This window comes from Tursiops truncatus, chromosome 8 (genome assembly GCF_011762595.2).
Source record: "Tursiops truncatus isolate mTurTru1 chromosome 8, mTurTru1.mat.Y, whole genome shotgun sequence".
Lineage (NCBI taxonomy): Eukaryota > Metazoa > Chordata > Mammalia > Artiodactyla > Delphinidae > Tursiops > Tursiops truncatus.
Window position 1 is genome coordinate 39,420,245 of NC_047041.1, and position 19,402 is coordinate 39,439,646.

The 19,402-nt window shown below is 36.9% G+C and overlaps 2 protein-coding genes and 10 non-coding genes across 27 annotated transcripts in view; 9 read left to right on the plus strand and 3 right to left on the minus strand.

Annotated features, from left to right (window-relative positions):
• Window position 1: 1 nt before the first annotated feature.
• Window positions 2-10,983, plus strand: TAF1D (TATA-box binding protein associated factor, RNA polymerase I subunit D). Its single transcript, XM_073808314.1, is given in 9 exon segments — window positions 2-140; window positions 1,588-1,751; window positions 2,516-2,894; window positions 3,711-3,886; window positions 4,232-4,289; window positions 4,680-4,796; window positions 4,799-4,856; window positions 8,631-8,666; window positions 9,721-10,983. Coding segments are annotated over 7 exon segments (864 nt in total). The 5' UTR covers window positions 2-140; window positions 1,588-1,692; the 3' UTR covers window positions 8,648-8,666; window positions 9,721-10,983.
• LOC117313455 (small nucleolar RNA SNORA40) lies at window positions 5,434-5,560 on the plus strand. Its single transcript, XR_004527963.1, has one exon. It is a non-coding gene; the product is annotated as a small nucleolar RNA SNORA40 (small nucleolar RNA).
• LOC117313450 (small nucleolar RNA SNORA18) lies at window positions 8,177-8,307 on the plus strand. The gene has a single exon (XR_004527958.1). It is a non-coding gene; the product is annotated as a small nucleolar RNA SNORA18 (small nucleolar RNA).
• LOC117313463 (small nucleolar RNA SNORD5) lies at window positions 8,459-8,530 on the plus strand. Its single transcript, XR_004527971.1, has one exon. It is a non-coding gene; the product is annotated as a small nucleolar RNA SNORD5 (small nucleolar RNA).
• Window positions 9,091-9,228, plus strand: LOC117313440 (small nucleolar RNA SNORA8). The gene has a single exon (XR_004527948.1). It is a non-coding gene; the product is annotated as a small nucleolar RNA SNORA8 (small nucleolar RNA).
• On the plus strand, window positions 9,476-9,610 carry LOC117313445 (small nucleolar RNA SNORA1). Its single transcript, XR_004527953.1, has one exon. It is a non-coding gene; the product is annotated as a small nucleolar RNA SNORA1 (small nucleolar RNA).
• LOC117313439 (small nucleolar RNA Z40) lies at window positions 9,864-9,935 on the plus strand. The gene has a single exon (XR_004527947.1). It is a non-coding gene; the product is annotated as a small nucleolar RNA Z40 (small nucleolar RNA).
• On the plus strand, window positions 10,163-10,283 carry LOC117313449 (small nucleolar RNA SNORA32). The gene has a single exon (XR_004527957.1). It is a non-coding gene; the product is annotated as a small nucleolar RNA SNORA32 (small nucleolar RNA).
• On the plus strand, window positions 10,619-10,745 carry LOC117313444 (small nucleolar RNA SNORA25). Its single transcript, XR_004527952.1, has one exon. It is a non-coding gene; the product is annotated as a small nucleolar RNA SNORA25 (small nucleolar RNA).
• Window positions 10,898-19,402, minus strand: part of CEP295 (centrosomal protein 295) — a 48,339-nt gene continuing 39,834 nt past the window's right edge. For 6 of the 16 annotated variants that reach the window (XM_019923751.3, XM_073808305.1, XM_073808304.1 and 3 more), the window contains 12 exons: window positions 17,362-17,465; window positions 16,755-16,851; window positions 16,128-16,376; window positions 15,206-15,342; window positions 14,130-14,331; window positions 12,915-13,516; window positions 12,110-12,250; window positions 11,750-11,843; window positions 11,460-11,624; window positions 11,287-11,386; window positions 11,107-11,206; window positions 10,898-11,019 (listed from right to left, as the gene is read on the minus strand). In XM_019923751.3, coding sequence (XP_019779310.2) covers window positions 10,981-11,019; window positions 11,107-11,206; window positions 11,287-11,386; window positions 11,460-11,624; window positions 11,750-11,843; window positions 12,110-12,250; window positions 12,915-13,516; window positions 14,130-14,331; window positions 15,206-15,342; window positions 16,128-16,376; window positions 16,755-16,851; window positions 17,362-17,465 — 2,030 coding nt within the window. In that variant the 3' untranslated portion in view covers window positions 10,898-10,980. Of the gene's footprint in view, window positions 11,020-11,106; window positions 11,207-11,286; window positions 11,387-11,434; window positions 11,625-11,749; window positions 11,844-12,109; window positions 12,251-12,914; window positions 13,517-14,129; window positions 14,332-15,205; window positions 15,343-16,127; window positions 16,377-16,754; window positions 16,852-17,361; window positions 17,466-19,402 lie in introns of those variants that run through there. The other 10 variants (XM_033862140.2, XM_033862139.2, XM_019923746.3 and 7 more) reach the window with 10 other exon arrangements.
• LOC117313452 (small nucleolar RNA U2-30) lies at window positions 16,939-17,008 on the minus strand. The gene has a single exon (XR_004527960.1). It is a non-coding gene; the product is annotated as a small nucleolar RNA U2-30 (small nucleolar RNA).
• Window positions 17,159-17,238, minus strand: LOC117313453 (small nucleolar RNA U2-19). Its single transcript, XR_004527961.1, has one exon. It is a non-coding gene; the product is annotated as a small nucleolar RNA U2-19 (small nucleolar RNA).

Here is a 19,402-nt window from a genome sequence, read left to right on the forward strand (position 1 = left end):
CCTAAGTTGTTGGAGTGAGGGGGGATTCAGGAGGTTGCTGAATGCGGACTTCCTAGGGAGGGGTGGCGGGTATCTGGTACGCAGCTGAGGCCCATGCCGAGCCGGCGCTGGTTGGTGCAAGCTGTCTGCCTTCTCGACAGGTAGGAAAGAGGACGGGGGCTTCCGGGCCTTGTGGGCGGGGGAGGGTTTCCTCTTGTAGCTTTTCCCAGGCCCCTGCGTGGCATATCGGGGTCCAGCCGCGGAAGTCAGTCCCCGAAGGCGGAGGGCTCGTGGTTTTTGTGGACTTCGGGCCTAGTGGCTTTACTGCGGCCCACAGTACACGATTATAGCATGGGCGTGGTCCGTTGTCTGGCATGTAGATGTTAAAATGTGGTACATACAATACACATTTTCTGAATTAATAGGGGTTAAGTGCGAGGTAACCATTGCTGACGCCGTTCTTTTTGTACGAGGTTAGGCGCTTCCTGGAGACGCTCGCCCCAAAATCGCACAAAGTGCTGAAGGGGAATTGTTAGAGCCAGTGAAGGGCACTATTGCCATGTGCTCCTCGCAGAATCTCGGAATAGGAAGCCACACTTCGTAGGAATGCTTTCTAGTTTCCGAAAAAGAGGTTTTGAGTCAACTTTAATTTTGATAATACGCTCTGATTTTTTTTTTTTTTTAATCTCAAGTATACTATCAGTGCCATTGGATCCACTTGTTGAATTTCTTTTTGGGCAGTTATTTCGTGACTTATTTCTTAGATTTTGCATTTTAGAAAACTACGATAAAACATCGTGAAATTACCAGGAGTCCGTTGGGTATTTTGCGAATCTGAGAGCTCTGTGACCTTATTGGCTTCCTATGTTCGAAGTATATTGTTCTTGTAGGATTTCTTTCATCGTTGCTCATTTGTCATTGCCAAGAACGCTAAAGACTAAGAACAATATACAAATAGGAAGAATGATGGCATCCCCGATAAGGGAGATGGAAAAGTAAAATTAGACATTATCTTTTTTTTAAATTTTGTCCAAACTATTGTATCTAAGGAGATTACAACAGTGCCCTTTGTCTTTTTTTTTTTTTATTATTTGTAAGCCTTTCATCGAAAAGTTTGAGAATTCAGAACTTTTGTATTAGTACCCATTAACAGCAAATTCCAGACCAGGAGTTTGGATAGAGGTAGTTAAGTCCTGCTGATTATTTTCCCGGGTATACTGAGGCCATACTCCACCTTCTGGCTTTGTATGCAAAAGATTTTCATACTAGTTCCCAACTGATGTTGAAAAATGGCTTTTTGGCCGTTGTATGGCTAAGGGTAAAATTACATTTTTTACTGTTGTGGAAAGCTGTATGATACTTTCGTTGGAAATTACAATACTCTTCTGGAATCTAACATTGGATAGATTAAGGAGGCAAAACTGAAAGAGAACTTGTGAATAAAATCTCTAGATTTTAGGATAGACCTGAAATGACAGTTCCTACATGAAAATATTAAAAGCCTTGTATGTGATTTTTGCCTTAATTTATGTGTAATTAATTTACATAATTGTCACAATGACATCAACATTTTCATTACTCTGATACTAGCTGTTTGCATTTATTCAGGGAAACAACATCACATTTACTGAATTTTGTATGGTCAGAAATCTGTTTAAATCAAAGGACAATTGACAACAAATTTGAGAGGGGCTTGGAAAACACATACCAGGAATGGATTCTATCAACTATGTAACGGCATCTGACTCAGCTGTGGAAATTGAGAATCAAAGGTAAGTGCTTTCTTTTTTTTAAATAACAATCACCAGATTTTTCTGGAAAAGAGACTAGATGGTAATTTTACTGTATTTGAATTACTGGGAAAGCATAAATCATTGTAGATAATGAGTGGTGGTAATGGTAATTTTCATGCATTAGAACAGAAAAGGAAAACCTGGTTTGCACAGGCCTTTGAAGTTTTAACTACTTATAATCGTGGGACACATGGTTAACTCAGGGAAACAGGAGTATATTCTCCGGGCCAAACTGCTATCTTCCTCATTAAATCATCCTCATTTTATAAGAAGAAAATGGATATCAGTAGGGAATCTTGTTTTAAAATCAACTTGTTCCTATATTCCACGTTATCAGGGATGCTGGCTTATGTATATGATGAGAGGTATGTAGTCCTAATTGTTGTTGATCTCACTGGGAAAACAAATGAGCATTTCTAGTATACTCACTACATCTCTCCGCTAGGATACTCTTGTTTTATTTAGAGGAGGCTTTGTCTTAGTTTAGCCTCTAGCAGTGAACAAGGCTGCCTTTGTGGAACTTACATAAAGGAAGATGATTTTTTGGCTAAGTGCTATGGCACATGGCATTATGGGCCACTTGTGGTAGAGTGGTCAGAGCTAAGTGATTGGCTAGTACTGAGCCCATCTTTTAAAAAATTACTTTGAACATGTTTTTCTGCTTTGATTTGTAAAAGAAAAGTATATTACTGGTAATAAACAGTAATATAAGAGGCTACAATTACTCTTTCCCTGTTTTCTAGTGATAACTCTTCCTCTGGTAGCAGCTTATTTAAAACTCAGTGTGTTCCTATCCCACCTAAAAGGAGGCAAAGAAACCCTATTAGAAAATTTGTTCACACACCTGAAAGTACTCAAGCAAGAGATTCATCTAGTGACTCATCTATAGAGCCAAGACCATTGACTTTAAAAGCTATTTTTGAAAGATTCAAAAAAAAGAAACGTAAAAAGAGGAAATACAAGCCAACGGGAAGATCAAGGGGAAGACCAAAAGGAAGGAGAAACACTAGAAGCTCACAAATAAATAAGAAACAATTTAAAGACAAAGGATCTGGCTTCCCATTTTTAGAATCAGAAAATGGAAGAAAACCATTACCTTGGAGAAAAATTTTAACCTTTGAGGTGAGTCTTTATATATGCTGATGCACATAGCTTAAAATGTCTGAAATGAGTTGTTGGTCGCTTTTAGGATTCAGATGTACTTGGAACATACAGTCTTCAACTTTTATAATACTTCTCTATACTGACTATACTGCTGCTTAAATGCCATCCCCCTCCTTCAGCTCAAAGTTCACTTGGACTTCTGGGTGGAATCTTGCACTGGTAACACAGGGTGAATGTACCTGTATATGAAGTGCTCTAAGGCTGATTTTATACCTTGATCTTATCATGTCAGGGCTGTAAACACCATTCCTAAAACTCAAATGCCCAGTTGTTTTATAGTAACCGAAGTGAAACCCACACCTGCCTTTCATGTTCAGTGGCTTTAGGATTTCATTTTGTTCAGATATTTCAATTTCTGACAGAATTACCAGACAAATAACGCCAGTACTTAGCAGTAGACTCTGAAATATTTGAGATAAGTGATTGCATAATTTGTAGTCACTTGTTCTAGAATCTGATTTATTGGAAAGGATTAATACTCATTAACCTCTTTATGTTTTAAGGTGATTAGACAGTTCTCTGCATTAAAAAATATCTTAAGTAATGCCCAAACGATACAAGATTTATGCTTGTTTTTCTTGGTACTAACTTTGATAACTTGTTAGGTAGAACAGTGAATTGATACACGTGATCTCCATATGGCAGAGTAGTTAAATCAAGATCACTAAGGACCTTGTTATGGGGATCCTTGTCATTTAGGAACATAGGCATTTGCTGAGTGGAAGAAATTTTTTTTAAGTCCTTGACTTAAAATATGGTGTTTTTGGTACATAGCAAGCAGTGGCAAGAGGATTTTTTAACTACCTTGAAAAACTCAAGTATGAATACCATCTCAAGGAATCCTTGAAACAAATGAACGTTGGTGAAGATTTAGAAAAAGAAGACTTTGATAGTCGTAGATACAGATACTTGGATGATGATGGATCTATCTCTCCTATTGAAGAGTCAGCGTAAGTTCTATCATGGATTGGAATAATTTTGGACATAGGTTTTATAAGATTAAGTGCTTTTAAATTTTAATGTTGGTCCATATGCTATCAGTTCGTTTATACTTTGATTTAATAGTGATGTGAACACAGATAAAATATTAATAGACTAAACTGGTATTGCTGTTTCAGTTGTGTGTCACGACAGTATACTACTCATTGGGTTATAAAAGATTTGTCATCTGAGTGATACACTTTTTTTTAAACTATTGGAATATAATTGCTTTACATGGTATGTTAGTTTCTGCTTTATAACAAAATTGAATCAGTTATATATATACATTGAGTGATATGCTTTTAATATTGCAGAGCAGAGGAGGAGATTGCAACAAATCTTGAACATGATGAATGTGATATTAAATTGGTGGTAAGTGACAATTTTATCCCACTTCATTTTGGGAGGACAGCTGTTGACAAAGGGAGAATTTTATCCTGTTGTGTTACTATCTGTATTTAAGTTTTGAAAGGTTCAGTGCCCTTGGTACAGGAAATGCAAGAATAAAAATAAGAATTTTATGGATAATTGGTGAGAACATGAATTATCAATACTATATCAGTAAAAACAATACTATTGTAAGTTTTCATGTGTGGTGTTGCTACTAGGATATCAGATGAGAAAAGCAGCAGAAGTTAATTTGGATTTTTAACATCCAGATGTAGTATCCAGGTTATTTTAAGTAACCTAGAGTTTAGTTATATGTAATTACTAACGCGGTAAAGTTTCAGTTATTGCTTAGTATTGTTATTTCTTATGCAGGAGGATAATTATTTCATAATAAGTTCTGAAATACCAAAGAAGAAGAATGTATATTTGGAACAAGAGGAATATACTGAAGAAGCTGCATTGCCTAAAAAGAGAGCATCAAAATCCAAAAAACACTGGACAGAGGACAGAATGGCCTGAAAATAGATAGGATTATGACTACCAGACAAGGTAAACAGAACAGAGAAAAAGGAACTTTATAGAAAGAAAAGATGATAAATGTGAATACATATGCCAGCCTTATGATAAAAAAGAACCTTGTAAGAAAATAAAAAGAATAAACAAATTTATAAAACTCCTGAAGTAGTAATTATAAGAAAAATAATTAAAACAGTGAGATTATGTAGAAAAAACATTGAGGCTGTTACAGCAGATATAATCACTTCCCCCAAAAATAAACAACGTCCTACTGTTTTTGCATATGGTGGTGTATTTCTGGGTAAGAGAACTTCAAGGTGCCATTTGAGCTTTGAATCAAAGAAATAAGATTGTAATCCTGAAAAGAAAATCTTAGTTGCAATAACCACTAATGATTGACAGCAATAACCACTAATGATAATTCTCCTTAGAGTACCTGCAACTCCATTTTTATTTTTTTCAGAGAAATTTAGTGTGAAATGCCTATTAATGTAATAAGAACTTAATATTTTCTTTTCCTAAAAACTACCTATAATATTTGAACTATCATTTTCATCACCACTGTATGTTGCAGATTATGCCACTCTATATATATACTTCATTTTACCATAGCACTTGTGTTTGTTTTTGTTTAATTTGTGGACAAAGACTTCTAGACAGGTGCACAAATAAATCCTCTTTTGCAACCCAGAGCTCATCGTTCAGTATGAGTTTTGATACAGATAAGAAGGAACATGATACCTAAGAGAGTCAAGTGATGGGGGTGTATTGATAAACATAAAGATTGCTTCCAGGACTATAGAGCTGATAATTTCCCTCATATCTTAAGCTTTTAAATTATCAGCTGTATTGATTTAGTACTCTAATTTTAACGTTGACATGAAACAAAGATGGCTTCTTTTTTTAGGCTTTTTTATCTTGATCAGAGTGTCTGGATAATCTAAAAAGGTATGTCTTATGCTTTAGGTGAGTTTGGGTCCAATTTGTGTAAATGTGATAAATTGTCAGAATTTAAAACCTCCATAGGTTTCATTATTGAAAGGCATTTTTGCCAATTTTAAATTTCTGTTCATAATGTAATTTCAGAAAATGAATCTCAGGATTGACATGCTTTATAGTGACATTGTGCCAGTTTCACTTCGCTTGAATGAAATGGTCCCAGAACTATAAATTAGGCAGTTGTAGTCAGAATCTTGGATATTCCTGCTTCAAGCATACACAACATATTTTTAATCTCCCCGCACCCCTATACAATATTTTTTAAAAGTTTATTGAAGTATAGTTGATCTACAATATTAGTTTCTGCTGTGCAACAGAGACTCAGTTATACATATATTTCTATTAACGATTTATCACAGGATATTGAATATAGTTCCCTGTGTTATGTAGTAAGACCTTGTTTATCTGTACTTATATATATAAGTAGTTTGCATCTGCTAATCCCAGACTCCCAGTTCATCCTTCCCCCACATCCCCCTCCTTGGCAAACACAAGTCTGTTCTCTATGAGGCTGTTTCATAGATGTGTTCATTTCTGTGGTTTTAGATTCCACAAAGAAGTGATATCCTATGGTATTTGTATTTCTATTTTTGATTTACTTTGCTTAGTATGATAATCTCTAGGTCCATCCATGTTGCTGCAGATGGCATTATTTCATGCTTTTTCATGGCTGAGTACTAATCCATTTGTGTGTGTGTGTGTGTGTGTGTACGTACGTGTACCACATCTTGCCGAGTAATAATCCACTGTGTGTGTGTGTGTGTGTGTGTGTGTATGTACATACGTACGTACCACATCTTTATCCATCTCTTGATGGACATGTAGGTTGCTTCCACGTCCTGGCTACTGTAAACGGCGTTGCAATGCATGTATCCTCTCAAACCATGTTTTTCTCTGGATATATGCCCAGGAGTGGGATTGCTAGATCATATGGTAGCTCTATTTTCAGTTTGAGGAACTGCCGTACTGTTTTCCATACTGGCTGTACCAGTTTACATTCCCACCAACAGTGTAGGGGGGTGTTCCTTTTTCTCCAACACCCTCTCCAGCATGTATTATTTGTAGACTTTTTGATGATGGCCATTCTTACTGGTGTGAGGTAGTACTTCATTATATTTACATTTCTAATAATTGGTAATGATGAGCATCTTTTTATGTGCCTATGTGTATGCTTTCTTTGGAGAAATGTCTATTTAGGTCTTCTGCCAATTTTTTGATTGGGTGGTTTTTTTGTTATGGAATTGTACTATCCAATAGTTTTATTTTTATTTTTTAAATTTTCTGGCCATGGTGCTACTCTTTATATACTTAATTACATATGGACTGAACATGTTTACTAAACACGTCGTATGTTTTCAAGTTCTTCTTCCCTTCAAATTTTGGTTTACCAAAATTTATGTTCTGTTATTAATTCACCCTCACGTGATGTGAAGAATCCCCAAATAACTTTTTTCTTAAAAACCTCATGGCCTAAATGAGATGAAATGTTGCTCCTAAAGATTATTTTATTTAATGTTATGCATGTTAATATGCTGAATGATTTAATAATTATAATTTTGATTTAATCTGACCTTTGTTATTTAGATTTGCAAAAGGGATATATTTTTCATACACTTGTTTGGCCAGTGCATTCTTTTATTTTTGGCTGCACCGAGTGGATTGCAGATCTTAGTTCCCAGACCAGGGATCGAACCCATGCCACCTGCAGTGGAAGCATTGGAGTCCTAACCACTGTACGCCAGGGAAGTCCCTACAGTGTTTTTAATGAATGCATAATCTAAAATGAGGTAGAAGATTTAAAAGTATAATGCTAGAAATGACTACACAGGACACAAAATTTCATGAATCTGAATGATATAAAGTTTAATTAAATACACCCAATTTGTCTTCAACGATTCCCCAATCGTCAGAACATCAGCCACATTAACATTTTTCTGTATTTTTATAATTGATATCAACTAATGAGAAAATGCTTTATATAGTTCTTAAATTAAGGCAAAAATTCAAAGTAAAAATTTTGCAGTAATCTGGGAATTGCATAGGCAAAATACATTGCAGTAATGAAGTTCTTAAAATCAAGCTTAAATTTATATGTGGAACTCTTCGTTTGGTTCATGTATAATAGCTAATAAGTACTTTGCATATTTTTACCTGTTAATATAATGCTATCTTTTCTAAGCATTGTAAAAATACCTACCATGTGACTAATTCATGGGATGATTTCCTTAAATTTCTTAAAACATCCTTTGTGATGTCTGTTACTGCACAGTTTTGAACATATCTAAGAGACTGGAGCTCTTTCAAATAATTGTTCTCTTGTGGACTTGTTTATATTTTTTAAAACGCAAGCAGTGGTTGAGGTCTATCCCGATGGGGCTTTTTCTGTAAACCTACATCGTTGGAAACGCCTCATAGATTAACTGTGTGGTTTCCTTTACTCATAGAACTACCTGTTAGATCTGTGGGAAAGAACTACAAGACAGAGCTGCCAAGTAAACTATGAAAAACCTAACGAACTTTTTATCTTAGGTATTGGCATATCCCAATGATCTGTACTGTTCTAGGGTGTGATGGCTTAGGTAAGTTTTAATCAGTGACAGTGTAATTTGTGCGGGGGTAGTGGGGGGACCATTCCAGTTCAGATGATGAATTTAACCGTTCAACTGCTGAATGATACAGACATGAACTAAAACTTAATTCTGATAGAGCTGAGTATGCTTAATATCTAAATATTTTAAGATATATTGAGGTTTTAATTTTTAATCACATGAGTATGGTATCCATCTTTATTTGATATTTTATTTGCAGGAGTGAATATGATTTGAACCTAATACATTTTTAGAGGTAAGTGGAATATTTAATTTCTATTCAAATTAAGGATTCAGAAGTTCTGAAAAGAATGTAAATTTTGAGTATAGCATTCCATTACTGTTGTGACTGCTAGTTAATTAGGTATAAAACAATTATCAGGATTTCGGCCAAAAATACTGCTGTAATATTTGTGTTTACAGAATTGGAAAAAATGAAGAGACAGCACTGACACGTAAATATGTATAATAGGATAGTTTCCTATATAAGTTCTATAGGTATAGAGAGGGTAAAGGTAGCAATGGCTAGGTTTATAGTTTAAAATGGAGTTAATGGAGTTGTCTCATTGGAATGACAAACACGTTATAAGAACTTAAATTTTTAGAGATGTGTGAAGATATTTCTCAGATAGTAACATTACAAACTTGAGGTTGAGGGTTTTTTCTGGTTCAGTCATAATTGCACTGCATGGTATCTGCATTCAGCAGTTTGTTCCTGCTGAGTGTTCAAAGGACAGTGCAATATAAATTCAGTATTTGGCATCGTTGGTTTTCTTGGCTTTGTGCATGTTAGACCTGGTATTTCTACTGATACAGTATTCCTATAGTTTCTCATACTGTTCAGTTTGACAGTCTTCAGTAGTAACTAATACTATTTTTCTAGGATGTCAAATTCAGAACCAGGCAGCTCCATCTCCTGACCCTAAACATGTAAGGATTTCTATTTCTGTTGCTTCTAGTAGCTTTCCTTCATTGATAGCATTGTTAGCAAAACAGCAGAACTTCTACACAAGTGCAGAAGCCTTTTGCACAGTGTATATATAAGCTTGAGAGAAATGTTTATAAAGCCTCATACAGTTGAAAATGGGCACTGTTGTTCATGGTGCCCGTAAATTGTTAATGTGGCTACATTGAGAACACAGGTTTTGCTTCCATCACTGTAATTTCATTGCGGTGGTGACAATGAGACCTGCAACATTTTTTTTTTTTTTTGCTAGGCTCATGAGTAAAAATTGGATATAACATGTCTTTTCAGTATTAGAAAAGATGAAGGGATAAATAGCAACATACTTGCTATACTTAATTTCTAGGGTCCTAAAGTAAATCACTTGAGGAAATTGGATCCCAAAGATTACAGGTATGATTTTAATTTCATTTTTTCCCCTTGTATTTAATGAAAAAGACTATGACGTTAAAAAGGCCATTAGTTGTTTTACTATTTACCAGTAATGTATGATGTCATGATGATGGCAAAATGTTCAACTGCTCTGAATGGGCTGAATGAAAATAGCCTTTCTGAACATCCATCTTAAATAAAGCTGTGTTTTAAAATGAAAGCTCTAAGATAAAAGTTGCCTGAAACGTGCATGTTTGGAACCTAATCAGTCCCAGTTGCCATTACAATCTTTTTCTGTAGGTGGGGAATTTTGAAGTGTGTCCATATTTCATTGGAGATCAAAGAAGCCTAACTAAAAGAATTGTGGTAAGTAATTATTTTTATTTTACCACACCAAATTATTTGTCAGGCTTTAATGGTCATTACCAAGGCTTTTAGAATGCAGTTTCTCATTTGCTGTGGACATGACCATAAAAAAAGTTTCCCACTAGGTTTTATTTCTGCTACTTTGTAGCATTCAGCCTGTTGGGAACATTTTATTATTATTTACTTGTATTTCCATTGCCTAGGTCAGCACTGTTCCGGTATAAATAGAACACAAGCCATTTTTTTCTAATTGGATTTTACAATACTGATACATGGGTAGTGACTATTATATTGAACAAGTTGTGCCTAGATTGCTGGAGTTCTTTGTTTAATCCTGGGCTTTTAGTTTATTACATTACAGGTTGCCTGGTTACTAAAGGAGGGGAGGCTGGCTTACATGAGCACCTCTGAAAATGGACCCTTATCTTTATATTTGTTATACAGGGCTGACTCATATGATAACTTCTTTTTGAAAGGTATGTACACATTAAAGAAAATAATTTTATAGGTCATTTCAAAGAGGGCTGATGGGACCACATCCAGGAGCTCTTTACGCTGTGACCAAAGACTGAGTTCTCCACTGGATATAATAGTAACTTGATAGTGCTATGTTTTCCAGATGGAGATACAAGCCACTCATACCCATGATTAGTGATGTGGGAAAGTAATTTAAATATCTTCCAACTTTAACCAGTGTCTACTCTCTTCTTTAGGGCTATTTTATGTTGAAGATTTATGAGTTTGGGGGAACTAAGGTGATTGGCAGTGGAAAGAATCAGAACGTGTGGAATTCCTTAAAAATTTATTGACTTAAATAACTTTGTGTTACACATAATAAAAAAAAACCCTTTACACTTTGTGTGGAAAGTCAGCATATATTTTTGGCTCGAAGTTTCTCTAATGTTTTCTGTGGAGGGAATAATAACGTTTATCAGTTGTAGTTCTGATGTGCCTTAGACATGAAAAATTGGCAGGGGGGGGAGTGGCTGCTCACCTTATGAAATTCTTTTGCCCTTGCTCTGTTTTGGGCATATGCGTCTTGCTTTGCTTTCTCTTCCTTTTGCTTTTTCACTTCAGGTAACTGATGGTATAATCTGCAAGAAATTTATATGGAATTAAAGACAGACACTTAAGCTATGTGAATTCATAGATCTTCATATATCCACATACATACCTTAGAGCCCTTTGGTGCATATGGGCTTGTGCAGTCTTTCTGTCTTCAGGAAGAGACACTCTAACCTTGTTCACACCCTTTAGGTGACTGACCAATGAACCTGAGCGGAGAACAAGTCATTTAATATATATGTAATGCCAGATTCTCTTTGAAAACTGATGTGGAGAGTATACCTGTGGGTTTCTCCTTTACTATTTTGGTTTGAGAACTTCCAGAGACACGAATTTTATTCCTTATTTCTTTCTGTCTCTGTGAGGATCTCTCCATAAATGCTTTTTTTCTTTTCATAAATGCTTCTTGTAAGCTCCCTGGAGTAGCTGTAAACTTTGAAAGGGTTTCTGTTTAAAAAAAAAAAAATCGAGGCTATATGTCAGCAATATGCAGATATGTGGGGTTTCTGCTCAAGTAGGGGGAACCCCACTGGCCCCTGGGCTCACTAATCTGATGCTCGGGGCATACATACCTGCACACACAGCTGGTTTCTCCACAGGATGTTCTGATGCAGCTGGACAATCTGAGTTTTGCGTTTCTGACAGAAGAGGCAGAAATTCACTCACCTAATTGTGAGAAAGTCACAGACTTTACCACTTTACCTCACTGTACAGATTCACAGCAAAGGTTCTAAACTTTACCCATTCTAAACCCTAGGTCTTTTGGAACTGCCTTTCTAGAAAGTTCAATTGTCAGCTTGTCCACTGTGAGCACATTCATACACGATTCTAATGTAAGAAATGCCATGTAGAAAGCTAAGTAAAACTATCCTTTTCTATTCCCTAATCCTCAACTATGGGTTGCTGTATAAAATGAGAGCTATGAAATTTACCTGAAAACAGCTCTTTGCCTCATTTTCTCTCTTTTCTTCTAGAGTTAAGTTTGCAAAATCCATTTCAGCAATACTGATATCACTGTTGCTTATCAATGTAAGTTCTGGTTCTTCCATTATACCATGGCCACATTCTGTCTCCTGTACAGTAAAATTAAAAGGGAAACAGTATTCAAAAATCATAGCCTCAAGAACACTCAGAATGTGAAAAATATGTACATTATGGAAGAAGAAGAACAGGTTCTTCAACTAAGGATAATGGAGAAGACAAACTACTCCGTGGGTTACAGAGCCAAGTGCCTGCTGACTGGGGGCTGTGCAGAACAGTGTGTGTATCCCCTACCTATCTGAATGGACCACCAGGGAAGTCCCTAGACCACACTTTATTAAGGAAAAACCCTTTCAATACTGAACAAGAATTTACAAAAAAAAAAAATCCAAAAGCTGCCAAGTCAGTCAGCTTGTTTTTTGCTTATCTGTGGAGGGACAAACAGTACTAGAAGGTAAGCTGAAACCAAGTAGATTAATCCAGTGCAGCACAGTGAAGTTCAACACTATGTGCTGAAGCATAGGCTGAGCCGCCATTTTTCAGGAAAGCTGGAGAAAAGAAATGCGAACTGGGAAGATCTGTAAAATTCAGAGGAAGATCAAATTTTAAAAATTTGCTTTCTCATTTCATTGGAGATTTCTAATGATTATGAGGTTGACTATATCTCATATAGTAGCTCTGTTGCATCTCTTGCAATTTTGTTTAAAAAGTCTGAAAATGAAACCAAAAATTACATACAACACAGATTTCACTTACCCAGATTGGAATAGAGTTCTGTAGTGAAAAGGATCCAGAGCTTACAAAGAGCGTTGACTGTGCTTGTTGAGTTTGGTTTCCTATGATTGTTGGAGTTTCTGCAGTAGTTGAATCCTCAAGACATTTTTCATTCTGAACAGTGACTGAATGTGGTGTCTGAATTGAAGTTCTTACGCATAATTGTGGATTTATATTTAAAACGCCACAGGTTTCTTTATCATCAGTGAGCCCTTGACCTTGTAACACTGTACCAACTCCTCTTTCTGATAGTTCTTCAAAGCCCAGTCTTTCTTTTACTGAGCACTCACTAGAGGCAGAACCACATGGAGTGCTATGCTGTAGATTTAACTGATGAAATACATTAGCCTCACCAGATGAACTGAAGACTGAACTTTGCAAATTTCCTACAGACAGCTGGAAATGAACACTTTTTTGCTTGTTTTGTAATATTTCATTCTGTTCAGAGGAAGAGTATTGATTTTCCGCCCCTTGGGAAGAATCTCTTGCTTCAATGCTGCTAAAAATACTTGGTAAGTCAGCATGCTGGCTTCCTTCTTGTGAAGAAAATTCTGGCAGAAGTTGTTGAAAAGATTGTTCAGACCCTATAAGAAGTCAGTTGATCATAATTATATGTTGTAAAAACTTCGATAGAGATCTCTTAATAGTTGCTGAGAACATTGCAAATAATAAAGTCAGGTTACTTAAAATTTTAGGAATGAAAACTGATATACATAGACGTGAATAGAAAGTTAAAGGATGTCACAGAGATATTCGAATAACTACTGCTCACACCATGTATTTTCTCCTATAATAGTTAACAAAGGAACTATGACTGTTAAACACAAGGGCTTTCCCCCCCATAACAGAATACTGACTTTATAACAGAAAGACTTAAACATGCATGTGCATCTCATATATGTTGTGATGTGTGCATATATATAAAATTTGTATAAAAAGTTTTAGAAGGATACTTAAACTGATAACTGTAAGGGTTGAGGTAGGGAAGTTGAGCAAGAGGCAGCACTTTTTATTTTATCAAAATAAAATGCAAACACTATATATTACTCCTGTTATTTAAATAAATATACAGAGAAACTGGTGAGGAGTGGAGACAAACCAAGAGCTACTAGGTACAATTTCCAAGGAAAATTGATAAAAATAAACAACCATGAAAAACTACTGAGCTTTATTTAACTTTTTTGAACTTCTACATACCTTCAATAACATTTTCTGTAGCAAAACTCTGAGCTTCCTCATGAGCCCAGTTAGGGTCAGGCTGCTGGTTCACGCTGGTGTTAAGAGAAGAATGCAGGCTGGTCCTCAGTGCTGTAAAAGAAGCTGTACTTTTGGGTGACAGACTAGAACGGAGGCTTTCACAGGAGGAATGTGACCTCTGATGGAAGACAACCGGGAAAGGCTGAAATATTAGTATTTACTATGTTGAATCAATCTTTTATGTTTCTTTGATATTATTCTTCCTTAATTACCACTTTACTACCACATAAACCACTTGCTTATTCAAACCCAATTCTTTCACTTTAGTAAATATGAAACAGACTTTTTGTTTAGAAAACAAATTGTGAATTAACAAGACAGAGTTCAGAATATGTTCAGAATATATCATTTTCTGATAAGCAGGAACTATGCAGAGCTGCCTGGAAATAGAAAGACCCAGGTTTGAATCTTAGCTCCTTTATTGTATAGGAAGAGACTTTAAATTTTGCAAAATTCTGTTTACCTGACTGTTTAAGACTGAATTCCATTAAGGTAACCCCACCCCCCGAAACCCTGAAGACAAGTTTTTTTTTGTCTTTTTGTGTTTTTTTTTGCGGGCCTCTCACTGTTGTGGCCTCTCCCGTGGCGGAGCACAGGCTCCGGATGTGCAGGCTCAGCGGCCATGGCTCATGGGCCCAGCCGCTCTGCGGCACGTGGGATCCTCCCGGACCGGGGCGCAAACCCGTGTCCCCTGCATCGGCAGGCGGACTCTCAATCACTGCGCCACCAGGGAAGCCCGACAAGTTTTTATGGGTCATCATAGCTGGAGATAAAACTATTGGGACAAAATTCTAATGCACCTGTTTTCAATCTTGGTTCTGCATTATAATCACTGTATCTGACCATTCCTAGGGATTCTGATTTAATTGGTCTGAGGTACAGTCTGGGCACTGGTATCTAAAAGCTTACCAGATGATTTTAATTGGCAGCCAAGGCTAAGAAGCATTGTTCTGTTCTAACAGAAGAAAAGACAGTTTTTGGAAATTCACTGCAAAGAAGCATCTACTTTATTATACCTGGTAAAAGTCTTTGCTGTCTTGAGAAATCCCAGAGAAAGATGATGAATCAAAATCTGGATGTGGTTCTAAGGGTTTAAACAGCTGACGATGCAAATTTGGAAAACTGTGCTCCAGTTCTGGAAAGTCAAAGTCAACTGTTGGAATTTTAAGGAAAAAGGACACTTATTTTAAAAATGAAGCCTAGAAAAGTAGTACTAAGAACATACTCATAAAGGTTATTTTAAGATAACTCCAATTCAACAAAATTACTTGCATTTTTTTCATTACCTGCAGGTGCTTTCAAATTAAGTCCTGCCGTTATCTCTCATGTACAAAAGGGGCAGGTGGTGGCAGTGGTTTGACCAGAACCTTTGACAAATGCAAGTTTCCATTTCTACTAGCCTCAAGGTCTTTATGGGGTTAGTTAGGAGTAAGATGCCATCATGGTCACTGCTTTGTTACAGTAAGCTTTGTTATTCTCAATTAGCTCATTTCAGGATCAATGATTTGAAAAAAAGAAGAAAAGCTCACTGTACCGAGTGTTGCCACAGGCCAGACACTGCACTTTATCTGCATTATCCCAAACACCCCTCCTTCCACTAGAGACAAAAGAGTAAGCTGCCTGTGGTTTCACAGTTAGGAAAGGTCAAGAGGTCTGATTTCTGAGTTCTTGTGCTCAGTATTGGCAATACTGAGCTACTGTAGTTAACTTTGCAAAGGTGAAGGAAGATCTGCTCATCTCTTCTACACTGTCTCAGTCAGTTTCCAAAGCCCCTCTCTCACTAAGTGCTCTCCTCAGCGTTTTCCATGTTATAACTGCTACAGCAAGCCATCAAAACACAAAGCTCAAACAATCACTACTTTCAACTAAAAAGGATGAAAGGTTAAAAGTTAAAAACACTTAGTTTACGTGAAAGTATTTGTTCACAAATAATTTTACCCCGCAAGTCTGTTTTTTCAGTCATCAAAATTGCTTCATTTATGTACTTGTCTATCATCTGCTGAATGTGTGTCTGACCAGATGTAAATGTTTCCAATGCAGGTAAAAGAGGTTTAAGGGAGTCCTGAGGGTCCTGTCTTTGATAAATAACTTGTGTTGAAGGAACTACAGAACTTAAAACATTTGTTTCCTCTTCTTTACTGGTGGGAGATTCTTGTTCCCTCTGGTCCACAACCTCTGAAAACGACTCTGAAAATTGGGTTTAATGAAAATATTTAGTGTCTGGGTACTTCCTTTGAGACAGATTTTAGCAGAGAGGCATAGCAATACACATCCACAAGGAATCAGTGCAGCCAAGAAATGTGCTCCGTAGATTCCCACCAACATTAGCAGACCGTCAACGTGCTACTGGAGGTCGGCAGAGTGTCTCTGCGTCTGCAGCCCCGTGACTTCAATCACGATTAGAATGTCATACTGTCCAATATTCTAAAGGCATGATTACTTTTGAGATTTAAAGAACAATCCCTCTCAGCACCTTGTGAAAAGCAATGTTGGCTCTCACCGCTGTACTGCAGTGCAACTGGTGCTTCTCTTTCAATTTATTTATAAACATTCTGATATTCTTACCTGTAAGGCTCAAATCTGTGTTTTCATAACTTAAAAAGCTCCCAGTAGAAACAGTTATTGAAGATAATGGCTCATGATAAATTTCTTGTGTTTCAGCCTAAAAATTAAGGAGAACATTAGGCCACAATGTAGGAAGTAATATCTAGAAAAAACCCAAATCACCAACATTAGCAGTTATTTATTCTGAGCTCAGATCAAGTGTAGAAACCTTCATAGTTATAAAGGTCCGTAGTAAAACCTTTTCATCATTGCTCAGAACTGATCAGCCTTTCATACACACCCCCCCAGCCCACTCTCACTCCCCCATCAATAAGTCCTCAGTTATCCACTGTCACCTTTACACACACACACACACACACACACACACACACACACCCCTTATTGTTTTAAATTATTCTTTTGCTTCTCAGAACTATAGAGATCATGCATCAGGTAGACTAAGAGGTCTTCTGATGCTCAGATTTGGCTGTTTTCATCACTGATCCACTCCAGTAAGAGCAGATCTCAGAGAACATGGACTTTAATATTCCACAACTTCTGTAAACTAAAAAGACAACAGGAAGCCAAGCAACTCTAACAATGCAGTACACATCAAGACATGACTAACCTTATCATCTGGCTTCACATTTGGACCCAGGTACGTATGGTCTTCTTCCTCCGCAGCGTAACTTAATACTGCATGACTCTCAACCACAGCCTCACTGACCTTGACTAAAATGAGGAAGGAGGGGGAAGGTCTGGATTATGACAAATCAAATTTTTAGCACCAGAGGGCATAATTTCCTGCTTTCCTACAATTTTCTTTCATATTTTGCTTTGTAGAGCTGCCTTATCTTAGACCAAAAAGAAAAAAAAAAAACTCATATTATTATTCATTAAAAGCATTTAGGACTTCCCTGGTGGCACAGTGGTTAAGAATCCACCTGCCAATGCAGGGGACACGGGTTCGAGCCCTGGTCTGGGAAGATCCCACATGCCTCGGAGCAACTAAGCCCGTGTGCCACAACTACTGAGCCTGCGCTCTAGAGCCCATGAGCCACAACTACCGAAGCCCGTGCGCCTAGAGCCCGTGCTCTGCAACAAGAGAAACCACCGTGATGAAAAGCCCGCACACTGCAACGAAGAGTAGCCCCCACTCGCCGCAACTAGAGAAAGCCCGCGCGCAGCAACGAAGACCCAATGCAGCCAAAAATAAACAAAATAAATTAACTAATTAAAAAAAATTTATAGTTAGCACAATATAATTTTTCATGGAAAACTGTAGTTGTCATTATTATTCTATGAATAAAACCCTTTAGAAAAGAGCCAGTATAATGGGAAACGCTTTTGTCATTTAATTTTAACTGAAGAAGGAAGAATAATAAGTACAGTGTGATCTCAAAGGTGAGACAAATGCACATAAAAAAGACAAAAACACCAAGTGCAACCAGTGGTTGCTTGAGAATGGTAGGACAAGGAGGAATTCTGCTTCTTTATAACTTGCAGTGCTGTCTAAAATCACAATGAGCATACACTGCTTTTATTATGAATTATCATTCCTAATTACACTTGACATATTAAAAATACATAAAAATTATATTTTCTGTCTCACTATTAGTAATCTGGGTATTCTGAGTTAGTTTTTCTCTTACTCCCAATAGTCAACATTTGTGAGAAAGCCGGCCAAGGCATATGGTCGTCTGTGGCTCTGAAATAGAATAAAATTAAAACTGCTCTGCCAAATATAAACTAAAATTTCTGTCTCATTATCCCCATGATATTATTAAAAGAGATCATGAACGTTAAAAGTATGTTTCTTAGATGTTTGTGTAAGAAATATTTTCTAAGAGGTAACCCAGGACACATACACATGCACACATATGTATCTGTATATGTGTGTAGATACATATATTTATTCATAAAATGATACCTATATTATGGATAATAAAGTAAAAACAGCAAATATCAAATATTATATTTAAATATAATTTGTTTTTAAATACAATTTTTTACCCTCTCCTAGTTCAATTAAAAATATATTACTGTGATACAACTGATTTAACCATTAAACTGTTTTTTTGTTTGGTTTTTTTTTGCGGTACATGGGCCTCTCACTGTCGTGGCCTCTCTCGTTGCAGAGCACAGGCTCCGGATGTGCAGGCTCAGCGGCCATGGCTCACGGGCCTAGCCGCTCCGCGGCATGTGGGATCTTCCCAGACCGGGGCACGAACCCGTGTCCCCTCCATCGGCAGGTGGACTCTCAACCACTGCGCCACCAGGGAAGCCCTAAACTGTTATTTGGTTGCTTCTTTACACACTAAAATTTTAAGTGAAGAAAGTAAGAGATGGTGAAACTTTATAGTGAGTTTTTATTTTTTCTTAAGCAGCTCATTTCAAAAGCTAGTTGTGAGATGAGAAATTACGGGTTTACCATTTCGTAATCACAGTCCTATAACTGTTATTATCTGTAACAAACCAAAGAAGATTCCCCCAGAGGAGGGTGACCAGGAGGTGACCAGTAGCACTTGGGTAGTGATAAGAATTGAAAAATAAAAATAAGGGAAAGAAGCAAGGTCAGAGTTAAATAAACTTCAGTGAAACTGCAGTTTTGTGAAGGTGTTAAATGAGGGGAGAAAAGTCTGAACATGTCTGAACATAGACAAAACCAT